Source organism: Phoca vitulina, unplaced genomic scaffold (assembly GCF_004348235.1).
Source record: "Phoca vitulina isolate PV1807 unplaced genomic scaffold, GSC_HSeal_1.0 scaffold8, whole genome shotgun sequence".
NCBI classification, from domain to species: Eukaryota; Metazoa; Chordata; class Mammalia; order Carnivora; family Phocidae; genus Phoca; species Phoca vitulina.
This window is the reverse complement of record NW_022589711.1, coordinates 36,203,308-36,222,503: the sequence shown is the minus strand read 5'-3', so window position 1 is coordinate 36,222,503 and position 19,196 is coordinate 36,203,308. Positions and strand designations below refer to the sequence as shown.

The following is a 19,196-nucleotide window of genomic DNA, read 5'->3' as shown; positions in this document are numbered from 1 at the left end:
GTATAACATTCAGTGTTATATTAGTTTCAGGTATACAATATAATGACTCAACAAATCTATACATTACTCAGTGCTCACCACAATAAATGTCGTCACCATCTGTTACTAAACAACATTACTCCAATCTTATTGACTATATTCCCTATGCTGTACTTTTCATCTCTGTGACTTATTTATTTTCTAACTAGAGGTTTGTACCTCTCAATCCCGGTCTATTTTACCCAACCCCCCACCCTACCTCTGGCAACCACCAATTCTCTGTATTTAAGAGTCTGTTTTTTTTTGTTTCTCTTTGTTTTGTCTCTTAAATTCCACATGAGTGAAATCATAAGGTATTTGCCTTTCTCTGAGTTATTTCACTTGGCATAATATACTCTAGGGCCATCCATGTTATCACAAATGGCAAGATCTTATCCTTTTTATGGATGAATATTTCATTGTATGTATATACCACCTCTTCTTTATCCATTCATCTATGGATGGACATTTGGGTTGCTTCCATATCTTGACTATTGTAAATAATGCTGCAGTAAACCTGTGGGTGTATATATATTTTCAAATTAGTGTTTTCATTTTCTTCAGATAAATACCCATAAGTGGTATTGTTGGATCATATGGTAGTTCTATTTTTAATTTTTTGTGGAACCTCCATACCATTTTCCACAGTGGTTGCACCAATTTACATTCACACTAATAGTGCATGAGGATTTCTTTTTTTCCACATCCTTGCCAACACTTGTTTTTTCTTGTCTTTTTGATACTAGCCATTTGACAGGTGTAAGGTGATACCTCATTGTAGTTTTGATTTGCATTTCCTTGATGATTAGTGACATTGAGCACCTTTTCATGTGTCTGTTGGCCATTTGTATGTCTTCTTTGGAAATGTCTATTCAGTTCCTCTGACTATTTTTTAATTGGATTTTTTTTGGTGTTGAGTTGTATAAGTTCCTTATATATTTTGGATGTTAACTCCTTATTGGATATATAATTTACAAATATCTTCTCCAATTCACTGGGTTCCCTTTTGATTTTGTTGATTATTTCCTTTGTTGTGCAAAACGTTTTTATTTTGGTGTAGTCCCAACAGTTTAGTTCTGCTTTTGTTTCTCTTGCCTTAAGAGACCTATCTGCAAAGATGTTTCTATGATTGATGTTAAAGAAATTACTGCCTATGTTTTCTTTTAGGAATTTTATGGTTTTAGGTCTCACATTTAGGTCTCTAATCCATTTTGAGTTCATTTTTGTGTATGGTATAAGAAAGTGGTCTAGTTTCATTCCTTTGCATGTAGCTTTCCAATTTTTCCAGCACCATTTGTTGAAGAGACTATATTTCCCCCATTGTATATTCCTGCCTTCTTTGTTATAGATTAATTGACCATATAAGCATGGGTTTATTTCTGGGTTTTCAATTCTGTCCTTTGATCTAAGTGTCTATTTTTGTGCCAGCACCATACTGTTTTGTTCACTACACCTTTGTAGTATGTCATGAAATCTGGGATTATGATACCTCCAGTTTTGTTCTTTTTTCTTAAGATGCTTTGGCTACTTGGGGTCTTTAGTGGTTCCATACAAGTTTTAGAATTATTTGTTGTAGTTCTGTGAAAAATGCTGTTGGTATTTTGATAGGGATTGCATTAGATATGTAGATTGATTTGGGTAGTATAGATATTTTTAACAATATTAATCCTTCCAATCCATGAGCATGGACTATCTTTCCATTTATTTGTGTCTTCTTCAATTTGTTCATCAATGTTTTATAGCTTTCAGAGTATAGATCTTTCACTTCCTTGGTTAAGTTTATTCCTAGGTATTTTATTCTTGTTGGTGCAATTGTAAATTGTTTTCTTAGTTTCTCTCTCTGCTACTTTGTTATTAGTGTATAGAAATGCAACAAATTCCTTTATATTAATTTTGTATCATGCAGCTTTGCAGAATTAATTTACCAGTTCTAGTAGATTTTTGATGGTCTCCTTATGATTTTTCCTATATATAGTATCCTGTCATGTACAAATAGTGACAGTTTTACTTCTTCCTTACCAATATGGATGCCTTTTATTTCTTTTTCTTGTCTGATTGCTGTGGCTGGGACTTCCAGTATTATGTTGAATAAAAGTGGTGAAAGTGGACATCTCTGTCTTGTTACTAATCTCAGAGGAAAAGCTGTCAGTTTTTCACCATTTAGTTATGATGTTAGCTGTGGGCTTTTCATATAAGGCCTTTATTATGTTGAGGCATGTTCTCTCTAAACCTACTTTGTTGGGGCTTTTTTTTTTTTTTTTAAATCATGAATGGATGTTGAATTTTGTCAAATGTTTTTTCTGCATCTATTAGAATGATTATATAGTTTTCATTCTTTCTCTGGTTAATGTGATATATGACATTGATTGATTTGTGAATATTGAACCACCCTTGCACCCCTGGAATAAATCCTGCCTGATTGTGGTAAATAATTTTTTCAATGTATTGTTGACCTTGGTTTGCTAGTATCTTATTGATTTTTGCATCTATGTTCATCAGACAAATTGGCCTGTAGTTATTATTACTATTTTTGTAGTGGCTTTGTCTGGTTTTGGTATCAGGGTAATGATGGCCTTGTAGAATGTACCTGGCAGCTTTTCTTCCTCCTACATTTTTTGGAAGAATTTGAAAAGAATAGGTTTTAATTCTTCTTTAAATATTTGGTAAAATTCCCCAGTGAGTCTATCTGGTCTTGGACTTTCATTTTTTGGAAATTTTTTTATTACTGATTGAATTTCATTGCTAATAATTAGGTCTGTTCAGATTTTCTATACCTTATTCAGCTTTAGGAGGTTATATGCTTCTAGGAATTTATTAATTTCTTCTAGGTTGTCCAATTTGTTGGCATATAATTTTCCATAATATTCTCTTATAATCTTTTTGTATTTCTGTGGAGCCAGTTGTCATTTCTCCTCCTTCACTTCTGATTTTATTTGAGTCATCTCCTTTTTTCTTGATGAGTCTAGCTAAAGGTTTATCAATTTTATCTTTTAAAAAACAGCTCCTTGTTTCATTGATCTTTTATTTGTTTATTTTTTATTTATTTGTTTCTATTTCATTTATTTCTGCTCTAATCTTTATTATTTCATTCCTTCTACTAAATTTGGGCTTTTTTTTGGTTCTTTTTCTAGCTCCTTTAGGTGTAAAATTAGGTTGTTTATTTGAGTTTTTTCTTGTTTTTTGAGTAGGCCTGTATCACTACAATCTTCCTTCTTAGAACTGCTTTTGCTGCATTCCAAAGATTTTGGACTGTTTTTTCATTTTCTTTTTTTTTTTTTTACTACCTCTTTGATTTTTCAGTTGACCCATTCATTATTGAGTAGTATGTTATTTAACCTCCATGTATTTGTGTTCTTTCCTTGTAATTGACCTTAACTTTCATACCATTGTGGTCAAAAAAGATGCATGATATGATTTCCATCTTTTTGAATTATTGAGACTTGTTTTATGGCCTAACATGTGATCCATCCTGGAGAATATTCCATGTGCACTTGAAAAGAATGTGTATTCCCTTTTTGGATGGAATATTTTATATATATCTGTTAGGTCCATCTGGTCTAATGTGTCATTCAAAGCCACTGTTTCCGTGTTGATTTTCTGTTTGGGTGATGTATCCGTTGATGTAAGTGGGATGTTAAAATTCCCTACTACTATAGTATTACTGTCAATTTGGAGAAGTGCCTTTGATCCTTTTTTTTTAAACCTGTATATTTATGCAAAGTAACTCTTAATAGCCTTTGGACCACCTTGTTGTCTAATTGTACACAAGATTAGGGCTGTATGTGCCTACAGGCTCTGGTAAGAGCATTTTGGAAACAGTTGGTAATGAGGGAGCAATGGGCCACTCTGGCTCCTGTGGCTTGAGGCAGGGGGGCATAGTTTGGCTTAGATAAATGGAGAAGGAACCAAGAGAAAGTGTCCTGGAATCTCTTGGTGTGCATGATACAGAAATTCAGGATCATGACATTGCCTGCACAAGAAGTAACAGGAATAATGTGGCCAAAATGCAGAATAAGAATAGGCTAAACTTTAGTTTGGCCCTAAGTGGGCAACCCTAAATGTGTCTAAGCCAGTGGAATTTGAGTTTCCATCAGGGATAGGCATTTACATTTGTATGTTCCTTACCAAAGAATGACCTTCCCCTCACCCAGCTCTGGCTGAGTACAAGACTTCAGGAAGGACTTCCCCTGGTTGGTCAGAAGAAGACAGCAGAACTGAGCCCTACAAGCCACCTGAGGGATACCAGAGGTCACATCCACACTGTCTTCCTCTTTTGGAGAAGCTAAATGGGAAACAGCCTAAAAGCTAAAGAAAAGAGTAACTTAGTAGTGAATAGAAATGATCAGATAAATTTTTTTTTCTTGGATTTTTGCTAGGCATACCAGTCATGGGACAAAAATCATATTTCAAACTGTCCTTTGTGAATGGATTGTCATTTTGTTTCCTTCTTTTTATCAGGCCCATTCAAAGAAAAAGAACATGAACAAATGTATCCTCTCTCTTCGAGACCTTAAAGTGGCCGTCATCGAGGAAATACAGTGCCTGGTTCAAGAACTGAAGAGCATCCAGTCGATTCTTCACATATCCAAGCACATTCCTATTCCCCCAGTCCCCCAGATACACCCAGAAGAAGTTCCAGAAAAGAGATTTCAGTATGATGAGGAAACTCTCCTAAATTTTAAGCGACAGCAGATGAAGATTCAGGGTGAAACATCCTCCCAGCTGGAACAGGGAGGGTCTACAGGCTCAAGTGGAGGATTCCTCAGACTCTCTTCTAGAAAGAACAGTGATTTGATGACAAGAGATTCATTGTCTAGATCATCAAAGGCATCAGCATTCTGTGTAGATACTGCAAAATTACTGGAATTTGAAAAAGCAGATCCAATTGATATAGAGCTGGAGATTATGAAAAGGGACGAGATTAAACACTTGTACATGCAACAGTATTTAACCAACAGGGTAAGGGGTGACACTGCCTTTTTCAAGCTGAAAGAGAGGAGAGCGGGGAAGAACTAGATTTCCTTTCTTATTTATTGATTTAAATTTTCTCTACAGTAATCTTTCCCAAGCCCTGACCGGCCCACAACTCCCTGAAGGCTTAGCTTCCTCCCCATCCATGGCCTTCTGATAATTATTGTGCTCTGCCCAAGAACTTTAGAGCTTTTAAACGTTTTGCTTTGGGAAAAGCTAAGAATTAAGGACAAATCCATGTCAATTGGCATCTAACTGAAGTCTTGGTAAAGGGGAAATGATGGAGCAGCTTTCAGATGATAGATGGAACATAATTTAAAAAACTTCCAGAGAAAATGGGGCACCTCTGCTTTTTACATCCTCCTCTTTCTCTAACGTGTGATTTGCCTCATTGGTGGGAGTGTTCATGGTGATGACTGGCTTCAAAATTGTTCTGGAGCTGGAACAGCACCTGTTTTTATTTCTAGGAAGCCAGACCATGTTGGGGCCAGTGGTACAGGAGGTCCTCTGAATCCAGAAGGAAAAGGACCTTTGCTGGCTAGGTGGCTCCCGGCTGCCAATCGTGTAGAGTTCCCTTCCTCAGTGTCTGTCTGGCTCCACCCTGTGAAGGCACCCCCTATAGCTCCCCAGACGTATTCTTCACTCATTATCTCTGCTTTGTCCAGCCTCGCTTTCTCACTCTTCCTGCTTCTCCCCACTCCCATTCCCCACCCCCATTCCGAATTTTGTATTTGCTTATTCCTTTGCTATTTCCTCCCACCTGCAATGATTTCCTTTCAAATGTGAGTCATCATGCAAAACTTAGTCCAATTCCAAACCTTCTCCAGAATCTTCTGTCCACATTACATACTCTTCTTTTGTCTAAACTCCAATTGCACCTATAAGCAGCACCTAATGTTTTCCACTTATCTTTCTTGCTGTTTTATGTGTGTTAGTTTTTTTAATTGAAGTATAACTAACATACAGTGTTATATTCATTTTTGGTGTACAGTATAACAATTCAGCAATTCTATACATCACTCAGTGCTCATATGTGTTAGTTTTGTCTTGCAAATTAGATTACACAGTTCTTGAGAGAAGGGCCACATATAATCATCTTTTGATTCCCCTGCAGTGTCTAGAAAATGCCAGACATATAGTAGATACCCAGTAAAAAAGTTTGGTTTAATAGTAACTAATTTATTTATGGTATCAACACATTTATTGGACATTCTTTGTGCAGGAACAGTGCTAGTTAGATAGGGATGCAATAATACTCAAGCCAGACATATTCTCTATCCTCATAAAGCTTATAGGCTATCGGGTGAGTGAGAGCAAAACAAGCATGAGCCTTACAAACTTAAACACCTATGTTTCAGAATGGCGTTACACTGAAAAAATATAGTCCTGCCTCAAAAGAAATTTAAAAATAGTTCAGACTTGTTGAACAAACATTAAAGAAGAGCCCACTTAGTCTACAACCATACATAAGTAAAAGTTTAATTTTTTTTTTTTCCTTCTTCACTGTCCCAAACCCAGAGATCTCTTCCTTCTCCTCAGCCACGGGCTGGGCCCTCGCTCATTACAGGTTCTTGACTGTTGAGACTCTCCATCATGCACAGCCTAGAAAAAACATGGAATGGTTTGTCTTCTACCTATTGTCCTGGTTTTCTCAGGAGAACCAGCCCCTGGGACTCTCTCTGGATCTCTTCATTGCCTTTGGGATGGGGTGAGGGAGAAGCTGTGCCAAAATCAGAGCAGAATGGAGCCTCTAAAGTCCTTGGGATGGCAGTGGGAGAAGGTCTAGAGCAGGACTTGGGATATGTCGTTCTTATCGCAGCCCTGTCACAACTTAAATCACCTTTGGAAATGTTTGAAAATTTTCAAAATAAGAAGTTGAAGGGAATATGTAGTGCTTCCTGTATGAAAGACAATGTAGAGATGCTGTGGGATAAAGTGGAGGCAGATAGAAACACAAGGACCTCCGAGTCTCTGATTTCAACCACATAGTACACCAAGAAGGGCATTCTTGATGGCTTAATCATGGTAAAGAAATAGCTGGAAGGATTATAGTTACAGAATCCCTACCGCTTAATAAATTTATATAAATTTTATAATATTGATAAATTGATTTATAGGACTACACATACCCATGCACATGAGCCCATATAATTCTTACTCCGTAACAACGGTATAACGAGAAAATGCTTCTACCTAAACAAATTAGTATTGTTCAGTAGTTTTAAAAGTATACTTACCTGTTCTTAACTCCTAACACACCCTCAAATCTTTTTCCACCTCAGATCAAAGAACTGATTGTCACTTTTGATGCAGAACTCCGTCTCCTGAGGCATCAGAAACTGAAACTAGATACTCAGATGAAATTATCTGACCTTCACCATGTCACATTATTTCAAGAAATGCTTCTCCTCAAGAATTTTGAAAAACAGGAGAACATACTTCAAGAGCGTGTTAATTCATTAGACAAAGAAGAACAGGATATGCAGGTATGAGCCGGCAGGAGAATGCTGGCTGGCCGTATCCTTTAGTTATGGAGGGGACTTGATTCTTTGTTTCCTTCTTCATCTTCTCAACTTAATTTCCCCTGTTGTTCTAGTCCTCCTCTCTTTTGTCCCTCCTCATCCCCCACCCCCAACCCCCTCTTATTCCTGCTTGTTCTGCTTTTGGTATTCTTGAGAGAGAGAAATGAATCAGACTTTACAGTGAATTCGATCGGATGTTTTGTATGGTAGGAGGATAAGTTTTCAAAAGTGAGCCTTCTATTTAGCTTACGAATTTCAAAGTCTATTTTTATTGTCACTAGCTATCATATAAAGTTGAGTTTTGATTATATGTTATCCTTATGAACATACTTGGAAAAGAAGTTGACTAGTTTTTTAAATACGATAGCTAGTTTCACGGTAATATGTAATTGAGTATCTTAGGAAAGTAAGTTTCTTTGTTTGTTATATATATGTTAAATTTAAAGAGATAAATGATACCATCCAACTTTCATCTCAAAGGAAGAAGGATTCCATCAAATAGATATTACTGAATAGTAACACCATTTTTAAGGTATATCTGCTGCACTAAGGGATGCAGTGTCTTTTTGTTTTAGTTGTCATGTATTCATATGAAAAACATCTTTTGTTTTTGAGACCACACATGCAAAATATTAGCTGACAGTAAATATTTCACTTAATTTAGACTTTTTGAGGAAGCTAAACATAAAAAGCTGATCTTATCCAATTCTGGACTTAACTGATTTTCACAAAAGAATTATAAAATTTTAACCAAATGAATGGATGGCTCTCCAACCATCAGAAATGTAAACTTCTATGAAGAAGGTTAAAAAAATGTTTGTGAACTGTAACCTTACATTGTAATATATATTATTCTCTGAACCTGGTTTATCGAAAATACTTTCACTTATTCCTGTTTTTGTTCATTTAGTGGAAAATAAATGAAACTCTTAAAGAGATGGAAGAGAAAAAGAATGAAATTGCCAAGCTCCAGGACCAAGAAAAAGCACTCTATGCTGGTTTCCAAGCAGCTGTTGGAGAAAACAATAAATTTGCTAATTTCCTCATGAAGGTCCTAAAGAAGAGGATTAAGCGGGCGAAGAAAAAGGATGTTGAAGGAGATGCCGGTTTGAGTTTCTTTTTAACATATGATTCTATTTTTTTCTCATTAACATGAAATAGAGAAATAACTAAGGATATATTTGACAACTTTTGTTCCTACAACATAGACAGAAGTTCTGTGGGCTTGAAGGGGAGAGGATATAAACCTGTAGATCTCTAACCCTATGGAGTTAATTTGTGTGTGTGTATCTGGTTTGAAACAGCTTAGGGTAGTTCATGTAACAAGCACATCTTCTCTTCTGTTCATATGCCAACCCAATGTCATCTTTGGTCAAATATCTCGTCATGTCCTTCGCCCAAGTTTGAATAGGATTTTTTGCTTCTGAGGTTGAAGTGCCCTCGGTATGGTCTAGGCGCTAGTCTGTGTCAGACAGGTGCTGTGCAAATATTTTCTTCCGTTGTGTAGCTTGTTTTTTCATTCCCTCAGCATGGTCTTTCACAGAGCTGAAGGTTTTATTTTTGTTGAGGTCCAATTTATAAGGTGTTTTTCTTTTTTTGGTTTTCTTTTTTTTGGATCTTGCTTAGGTTTCAAAGTCTAAGAACTCTTTGCCTAGCCCTAGGTCCCAAAGATTCTCTCCTATTTATTTCTGAAAGTTTTAGGGTTTTACATTAAAGTCTGAAATCGATTTGGGCTTAATTTTTCTATAAGGTGCGAGACTTAGGTCAAGGTCTGTTTTTCCCTCCTGTGAATGTCTAATTGCCCTGGCACCATTTGTTGCAAAAGCTGTCTTTCTCCCATTGAATTGCTTTTGATCTTTGTCAAAAACCACTTGGGCATATTTGTGTGGATCTGCTTCTGGATGTTCTGTTCTGCTGATCAGTTTGTCTAGCTCCCCACCAATACTGTAGTCTTGATTATGGAGGCCATTGAGTTCTGAAGTCAGGTCAACTAATTCCTCCTATTTTATTTTTCTTTCTCAGAATTGTTTCAGCTATTCTATTTCCTTTATCTTTCTATATTTCAAAATAATTTTTTGTATATACAAAAAAATCTTGTTGAAATTTTGATAGAAATTGTGTTAAACTTTTATATCAGTTTGGGGAGAATCTGCATCTTTGTTGGGTCTTCCAATGAGTGAACACAGTATGCATTTAGAGATTTGATTTCTTTCATCAGCATTGTATCATTTTCAACATACAATTCAGGTTCATGTTTTATTAGATTTATACTGAAGTATTTCCCTTTTTTAAGTGACTTTATTTTTATTATTATTATTATTATTATTTTCCAGAGAAAGAGCAAGCAAGTCAGGGGAGAGGGGCAGAGGGAGAGGGAGAGAGAGATTCTCAAGCAGACTCACCACTGAGCACCGAGCCTGATGTGGGGGCTTGATCTCACCACCCTGAGATCAGACCTGAGCTGAAATCAAGAATCAGATGCTTAATCGATCCATCCAGGTGCCCCTCAAGTGATTTTTAATGCTATCTTTTTTTTTTTTTTGGTGGTGGTAGAAATATTTTATTAAAATCTCACACAAAGGGTGCCTGGGTGGCTCAGTCAGTTAAGTGTCTGCCTTTGGCTCAGGTCATGATCTCAGGGACCTAGGATCGAGTCCCATGTTGGGCTCCTTGCTCAGTGGGGAGTCTGCTTCTCCCTCTCCCTCTCTCTCTCTCAAATAAATAATAAAATCTTTAAAAAAATTCTCACACAAAATCCTAGAAAATGAAATAAGTGGCAGACTAATAGTATACATTAGTACAATTTTATAGTGCTATTTTGTTTTTAATCTTGGTGTGGCATGTCCACACTAGTATATAGAAATACAGTTGCTTTTTAGATGTTGATCTCCTATCTTGTGACCTCACTTATTAGTTTTAGAAGTTTTTGATAGATTCCTTGGGAATTTCTATGTAGACAATAATTTATCTGCAAATAGGTTCAGTTTTATTTCTTTCTTTCTGCTCTTTATGCCAATTTCTTCTTTTTGCCTTTTTGCATTGTTTAGAACATCCAGTACTACATGGAAATAGAGTGCTGAGAGCTGACATCGTTGCCTTATTCACAATCATAGGCAGAAAGCATTTAATGGTTCACCATTAAGTATGCTACCTGTCGGTATTTTGTGGATACTCTATCAAGTTGAGGAAGTTCCCCTCTGTTCCTAGTTTTTAAAGTTTTTATCATGAATGGGTGTTGAATTTTGTCAGATGGTTTTCTGCCTTGATTGATGATTATGTGATTTTTTTTCTTTAGCTTATTAATATGGTGTGTTACATTGGCTGATTACTGATTATTGAATCAGACTTACACCCTTGAAATACCACCCCCCATGGTTTATAATTCTTTTTATATATTGTTGAATTCTATTTTCAGATATTTTATTAAGAAATTTTGTGCCTAGAGGCGCCTGGCTGGTTCAGTCAATAGAGCATGCAACTCTTGCTCTTGGGGTTGTGAGTTCAAGCCCCATGTTGGGTGTAGAACTTATTAAAAAAAAAAAAAGAAGAAGAAGAAGAAAAGAAAAAAAAATTTTGTGTCCATATATTCATGAGGATCATTGGTCTTTAGCTTGCTTTTTTCTCTTTTTTGTACTATCTTTGTCTGGTTTTAGTATCAGGATAATACTAGCTTCACAATATGAATTAGGAAGTCTTCTCTTTGATTTTCTGGAAGATAATGTATGTGGTAGTAATTCTTTAAATTTGGTAGTGTTCTCCAGTGAAACTATTTGGACCTGTAGATTTCTTCAGGGGAGTTTTAAAATTACAAACTCAAAAGTTTTTTTTTTTAAAGATTTTATTTATTTATTTATTTATTAAGATTTTATTTATTTATTTGACAGAGACAGAGACAGCGAGAGCAGGAACACAAGCAGGGGGAGTGGGAGAGGGAGAAGCAGGCTTCCCGCTGAGCAGGGAGCCCGAGGTGGGACTCTGGGATCATGACCTGATCCGAAGGCAGCTGCTTAACGATTGAGCCACCCAGGCGCCCCAAGATTTTATTTATTTTTGACAGAGAGAGAGTGTGTACAAGCAGGGGAAGCAGCAGGCATAGGGAGAGGGAGAAGCAGACTCCCCGTTGAGCAGGGAGCCCGATCCCAGGACCCTGGGACCATGACCTGAGCCAAAGGCAGACACTTAACTGTCTGAGCCACTCAGGTACCCCTCAAGGGTTTTTAATACAGCTATATAACTATTCAGATTGTCTATTTCATATTGGGTGACTAGTGGTAATTTGTAGTTTTGTGTGTGTGAAATTGGTCTATTTCATTTGAGTTGCCAAATTTATGTGTGTGGGGATATTCATTGTATTTCTCTATTATCTTTTTAATATCTGCAAGGTCTATAGTAATATCGCCTGTTGCATTCTTGATATTGGTAACTTTTTGTTATCCCCCCCTTTTTTTTAGACTTGCTAGAGGTTTGTCAATTTGATCTTTTTGTGAACAAATGGGATAAATTTGGATAACTTCGGATAGGTGATTTTTTAAAGATAATTTTTCTACTTTCAATTTTATTGATTTCTGCACTTATCTTTATTATTACCTTCTTCTGCTGGCTTTGCATTTATTCTGCATGTCTGTTTTTAGGTTTTGAGGTGAGTGTGAATTATTGATTTGAGACATTTCCTCTTCTAATTTAGTGCTGTAATTTCCCTCTTAACACTGCTTTAGCTGGATTCTACAAATTTTGGTAAGTTGCATTTTCCATTTTCATTCATGTCACTGCAGTTTTAAAATTTACATTGATCTTTCCTTTAGGCCCCATGGACCATATAGAAGTGTTTTGTTTGCGTCCAAGTGTTTTGAGATTTTCTTGGTAACTTTCTGTTATGGATTCCTAGTTTGATTCCATTGGGGTCAGAGACCACATTCTGCATGATGTCAGTTCTTTTATAGTTGTTGAAATTTGTTTAATGGTCTAGCATATGGTCTGTCTTGGTATATGTTCTGTGGGTACTTGCAAAGAATGTATATTCTGCTGTTTTGGGTTAAACCTTCTATTACTGTCAATTGGATCCTGTTGGTTAATGATACTATTCAGGTCTTCTAAGGTAGTCTTGCTGATTTTCTGTATAATTCCAATCAAATGTTGAGAGGGGGTGTTGAAGTCTCCAAATATAATTATGGATTTATCTATTTCTCTTTTCATTTCTATTAGTTTTGCTTCCATATTTGCAGCCCTGTTTTATGCACACACATTCAGGATTACTATGTCTTCTTGATAGATGGACACTTTTATCATATAAGGTCTTTCTCTGTCTAGAGTATTTTTCTTTGCTCTGAAGTCTACTTTATCTGATGTTAATATAGTCACTCCTGTTTGGCTCTGATTAATGTTTGCATGATATCTTTTCACTCCTTTTACTTTCAATTTGACTATGTTATTATACTAGAAGTGAATTTCTAGTAGACAGCACATGGTTAATGTTTCTTCTCTACTCTTTGTCTTTTAATTGGTGTACTTAAACCATTTAGATTTAATATATTAGGCCTTCAGTCTGCCGTTTATTTTTTATTCTCTCTGCTTTCCATCTTCTACATTTTCCTACCTTCCTCTGGGTTACTTGAACATTTTTTAGAATTCCATTTTAATTTTCTCTAGTCTTTTGAGTGTATCTCTGTGTAACTTTTTTAGTGGTTGCTTTATAAATTACATTATATATACATAATTTATCCCAGACCACCAGTGTTATCATTTTACCAGTTTAAGTCAAGTATAGAATCCTCATCTGCCTTTACATCCCTTTATTTCCTCCATTTATAATATAATTGTCTTGAACAGTTCATCTACATATATCTAGAACCACATCAGACAATGTTATAATTTTTGCATCAACTACCAAACATAATTTAAACACTCAAAGGGAGGAAGGAAGCCTATTATATTTACCTATATTTTTGCTTACCATGTTAATTTTTCCTTGATGATGTTCCAAAATTCCTTCTTAAAAAAATTATTTCCCTTCTGTTTAAAGAATGTCCCTTATACATTCTTTTAGGGTAAGTATACTAGTGGCAAACTGAAAACGTCTTAATTTCCTCTCCATTTCAGAAAGATATTTTCACTGGGTATAGGATTCTAGGTTGACTTTTTTTTCTTTGAGCATTTAAAAAATATTGTGCTACTTTCTTCCAGCCTCCATGGTTTCTGATGAGAAATCCTCTGATACTCAAATTGTTCATCTCCCAAAGGTGAAGTCTCACTTCTCTCACTGCCTTTAAGACTTTTTGTCTTTAGTTTCCAGACACTTGACTATGATGTATCTTGGAGTAGATTCTTTGGGTTCAGACTGATGAAGGTTCACTCCTTTAATCTGTCAGCTTATGTCTTTTGCCAAATTTGAGAAATTTTCAGTCATTATTTCTTTAAGTGCTTTTACGAACCTCCTTTTTCTTCACTCCTTTTGGGACTCATGCCATGAATGTTTGACCTTTCATTATAGTCCTATAGGTCCCTGAGGCTCTGAGGTTTGAGGTTTGTTTTTCAGTTTTCTTTCTGTTTTTCAAACTGGATGACTTCTATTGTTCTGTCCTCATGTTTACAGATGCTTTCCTCTGTTCCCCTCCATTCTACTGTTGAGCCCATCTACTGAGTTCCTCTTCTAGTTATTGTATTTTTCAGTTCTAACATTTCCATTTAGTTCTTCTTTGTATCTTTTTCTTTCTGATACTTTTTATTTCTTTGAACAGGCTTTGTATTTTTCATTTGCCTAAAGTGTGTTATAATTGGTTATTGAAGCATTTTTATCATGGCTATTTTAAATACTTTGTCAGATAATTTTAACATTTCTGCCATCCTAATGTTGACATTTATTCATTGTCTTTTCTCATTCAGTTGGAGATCTTCCTGGTTCTTGCTACAGTGAATGACTTTCAGTTGAAACCTGGAAACTTCCATATTATGTTATAAGACTCTGTATCTTATTTAAATCTTCTGTTTTTCTTGGCTTTTTCTAACACTGCTCTTCCAGAGAAAGGATTGGGTGCCTACTCCTTATTGCCATACTCAACCTTCACTGTGACTCAAAGGAAGGAGGATCTCCTTGTTCTGGAGTTCTGGTTCCCCATGTAGTCTCTACTGACAACATAGTGGGGATGGCCTTGGGACCTCTGCGCAATGGTGAAAGTCCTGACTTTCCAGGTTCTTCTTCTTTTTTTCTATTAGGGTTCTTAAGACATGACCTCTATGGGAGGAGGGAGTGAGTCTTGTTATTGCAAGGTGAAAGAAATCCGGGCTACCCACATGGTCTCCACAGATATCTTGGTGGGGTTTGGGGGCAAGGCTGGTCACCAGCCAGCAGGAAAAAAATGTCCTGGTTCCCTGCTTTGCCTTCTCTGACACTATCCTGGGTGATGAGAATGTTGGGTGCCTCATTGCAGCTTTGCAAGGGTGGATGTCTAGGTTCCCTACTTGGCCTTCGCTGATAGGGGTGGGAGTGGGACCACAGTTTTTTTCCTGTGGTGTTTGGTTAGGATATTGTCTAAAAGTTTTGCCTTGTTGGGCCACCTCTTTCTTGGCCATTTGGCTAGAGAGAGTAGGCTCTGGTTGGGCCGTTTTATATCTGTATCTATTGGTGTTTCCAGGTTGGTGACTTACTCATTTCTAAGTCTGAGATCTAAGAGGCAAAAAGAAGACCCAAAAAACTCACCACAGTTGTTCCTCAGCTTCTGAGTTTCATATTTAGTCTGCTTTCTTTCCATTTTTCAGAATCTTATGTTTGTTCTACATAAGAAAAAAATAGATCTACTTTGTCTTCCCAAAAGCAGAAATCTATGTAGGAATTTTAAAGTCTAATTTTAAACTTTGGCGATTTGTTTCATAAGGTGGTACAGACCGCTTAAAGTAATTTTAAGAGAGATCTTAAATTTAAGAAATCTTCTGAAGGGTATGAGGTCCATCTCTTATTTCTAACTTGATGTCCATAAAATAGAAATTGCCAATTAGTGATCTATGGTTCATAGATGGCTTCAACATGTTTAAAAGAAAATGGAGTAGAGCTGCGTGGGAGAGGTCTACAGTCCCTTATCTGAAACTCTTGGGGGCAGATGAGTTTTAGTATTTTTTGTATTTTATAAAAGATATTTTATATGACACTGTTAAAGAAAAAACCACTCATGGCACTTGTTAAAGAACAATAAGGCAGACTTTATTCAGGGGCACCACTACAATGGGATTTTATAATAGGGGAGAGAGATCAGCTCAACTCTGAATACAACAAGGACAAATAGAGATTTATAGCCAAGCAGCAGGGTGGGAGTCAGTGGATGGAAAATTACTAAGAGGTAGGATAATTCTTTGCTAGACTGACCTAACAGGATTTTTGCTGAAGATTGGCCAGAGTGAAAAGATAGTGAGGGTAAGGATTAAGGAGGAATCTGATCAGACATCAAGGGTGTGAGATTTTTACTAAACTGACTCAGCAGGATTCTTGCTAAAACTGGACTAAATGGGTCAAGAACTAAGCTCATGGTCCACTATGGGTCAGAAAGAGAACTCAGAGGAGCCTGACTCAAGTTTGGTCAACGGATAGAGTCTTTGTCAACTCTCACCCCCAGCAGGGCTTAGAGCAGGATCTCTAAATCAAACACCATAATATTTCTACAGCAAGACACAAATATTCACACTAAGTAGGTTAAATAAAGATAATATATAGCATTACTTCAGATAAGTTATGGAAGTTTATTTTCCCCCCTCCCAAGGCACTATGATTTAGGAATTGTGGACCTATAAAACCAAGTGTGTGTTAGGTCACAGCAGAAGCAGCTTGGCAGTTTGGTCTCAACCTTCTTTGATTCAGTGCATTGAAATTAATTGAACAACCTTCTTCAGGCATTTGAGTTTTGGTCTCTGTGTCCCCAACCATTTATTTATTTGTTTTTTTCTTTTTACTTGGTTATTTTATTTTGTAGAATTTTATTATTATTTTAAAATAATTTTTTGATTGAATTATAGTTGACCCACAATGTTACATTAGTTTCAAGTGAACAACATAGTGACTCCACCACTCTGTATGTTATACTATGCTCAACACGAGTGCAGCTACCATCTGTCCTCATGTAACACTAATATAACACTATTGCTTATATTCCCTATGCTGGACCTTGCAGCTCATGACTTACTCATTCTATAACTGGAAAGCCTGTGCCTTCCATGCCCCTTCACCCCTTTTGCCCATCCCTCTGCCCCCCCTTTGCTTCTGGTGACAATCCGTTTGTTTTCTGTATTTATGGTCTGTTTCTGCTTTGTTTGTTTGTTTGTTCATTTGTTTTGTTTTTTAGATACCCTGTGTAAGTGAAATCATCTAGTATTTGTCTTTCTCTTATTTCACTTAGCATTATACCCTCTAAGTCCATCCAGGTTGTTGCAAGTAGCAGGATCTCATTTCTTTTCTGTGACTGAGGATTAATCCATATCTTGGTCATTGTAAATGCTGCTGCAATAAACATAAGAATGCATACATCTTTTTGAATTACTGTTTTCATTTTCTTTGGGTAAATACCCAGTAGTGGAATTACTGGGTCATATGGTAATTCTATTTTTAATTTTTTGAGGAACCTCCATACTGTTTTCTATAGTCGCTGCACCAATTTACATTCCCACCAACAGTGTGTGAGGGTTCCTTTATCTCCATATCCTTGCCAACATCTGTTGTTTCTTGTCTTTTTGAATCTAACCATTCTGACAAGTGTGGTTTTGATTTGCATTTCCCTGATAATGAGTGATGTTGAGCATCTTTTCATGCGTCTGTTGACCATCTGTATGTCATCTTTGGAGAAATGTCTATTCAGGTTCTCTGTCCATTTCTTAATCAGATTATTTGTGGGATTTTTTGGTGTTGTGTAAGTTCCTTATATATTTTGGATGTTAACCAATAATTGGATATATCAGATATAGTCTCCCATTCACTGGGTTGACTTTTTGGTTTGCTGATGATTTCCTTCACTCTGCAAAAGCTTTTTTTTTTTTTTGGAGTAGTTCCAATAGTTTATTTTTGCTTTTGTTTCTCTTGCCTTAGGATACATATCTAGAAAGATGTTTCTATGGCTGATGTCAAAGAAATTACCGCCTACATTTTCTTCTAGGAGTTTCATGGTTTTAGGTCTCACATTTAGGTTGAACTCACATTTTGAGTTCATTTTTATGTATGAATAAGAAAGTGGCCCAGTTTCATTCTTTTGCATCTAGCTGTCCAGTTTTCCCAGCACCACTTGTTGAACAGACTGTGTTTTCCCCATTGTGTATTCTTGCCTCCTTTGTCATAGAGCAACCATATAAGTGTGGGGTTATTTCTGGGCTCTCTATTTTGTTCTCTTGATCTATGTGTCTATTTTTGTGCCAGCACCATACTGTTTTGATTATTATAGTTTAGTAGTATATCTTGAAATCTGGGACTGTGATACCTCCAGTTTTGTTCTTTTAAGATTGCTTTGGCTATTCAAGGTCTCTTGTGGGTCCATATAAATTTTAGGATTATTCATTCTAGTTCTGTGAAAAATACTATTGGTGTTTTGATAGAGATTGCATTGAATCTGTAGATTTCTTTGGGTAATATTTTCTTTAACCATTTTAAACTCTTCTAAAAATATTGACTAATTGCCTGCCTTATCTGTTATTTTCCTAGTGACTAACTCATTGAAAAAAACCCTTTATTTTTAAAATCTGAGATTTATCTTAACACAGGAATTTCTCTGCTTATTAATAATGCCTTCTTCTCTATTTAGATGAAGATGAAGATAGTGATGAATCAAGTGAAGAAGAGTCTAGCTTAGAGAGTGATGAAGATGAGTCTGGATCTGAAGATGAAGTTTTTGATGATTCTATTTGCCCAACAAGTAAGTTGGATAAAACCATATGTTCTCTGTGAAGTGTGAATATGGACTGATAATATCAAGGAGATCCTTTTGTGGTTTCTCGGTTGTCTTATAATAAAATTTAAGGGAAGCATGGTTGAAGTTGTATGAAGTAGTCTAATGAATACTTTTATTTGGCTCTCTGGATGATTTATTTTCTTTTCCCTAGGCAGTCATTTATGAACGACAAATAATTTACAGATAACTTATAGTTGGTTCAAAGTCAAATTATGTAGAAATAACAGATCGGTGTGTGCGTGCGTGTGCGTACGCGTGTGCATGTATTCTTTTTTTTTTTACGAAGCTTTCTCTTTTTGACAAACCCATTCAAATTTTCATATTTAAAATCCGTTTTGTAAGGGTACTTTGTGCTGGTTTCCTGGAGATGCTTAGCAATTTATATTCACTGTTTTCACTGGTAAAACCAGTCTGAAGCAGCCAGACCAATATTCTTACAGTCTCAATAGATGAATAGTCCTGTACAGAAAAAACTTCTTTTTGGTATGAAATTTATTTTTGTAGCCACTTTATATAGATTTTAAATAAAATTTTAAAGCTTAATTTCAAGTAAAGTTTAAATCTTGTTTTAATGTTGCAAACAAGAGTCTTTTTAAAATCATATGTCTGAGTGAACTAGAGCTCGAAAGATTATAATGCAACTTGTTACAGCAGGATCCTTGTAAACAATCCTTGTTTACAGCAGGATTAAATGGCCTGAAAAAAGTCCCACAGCTAGTTTGGTGGTGGAACTAGGGCTAGAACTAAAGTTTCTAAATTCCATTGTAGTACT

The 19,196-nt window shown here is 36.1% G+C and overlaps 1 protein-coding gene across 1 annotated transcript in view; it reads left to right on the top strand.

Annotated features, from left to right (window-relative positions):
* The window catches only part of CFAP44 (cilia and flagella associated protein 44), a 155,355-nt gene that overhangs the window by 121,120 nt on the left and 15,039 nt on the right, over positions 1–19,196 (top strand). Inside the window, exons 26-29 of the mRNA XM_032406556.1 lie at positions 4,477–4,977; positions 7,272–7,475; positions 8,422–8,617; positions 18,278–18,388. Coding sequence (XP_032262447.1) covers positions 4,477–4,977; positions 7,272–7,475; positions 8,422–8,617; positions 18,278–18,388 — 1,012 coding nt within the window. The remainder of the gene's footprint in view (positions 1–4,476; positions 4,978–7,271; positions 7,476–8,421; positions 8,618–18,277; positions 18,389–19,196) is intronic.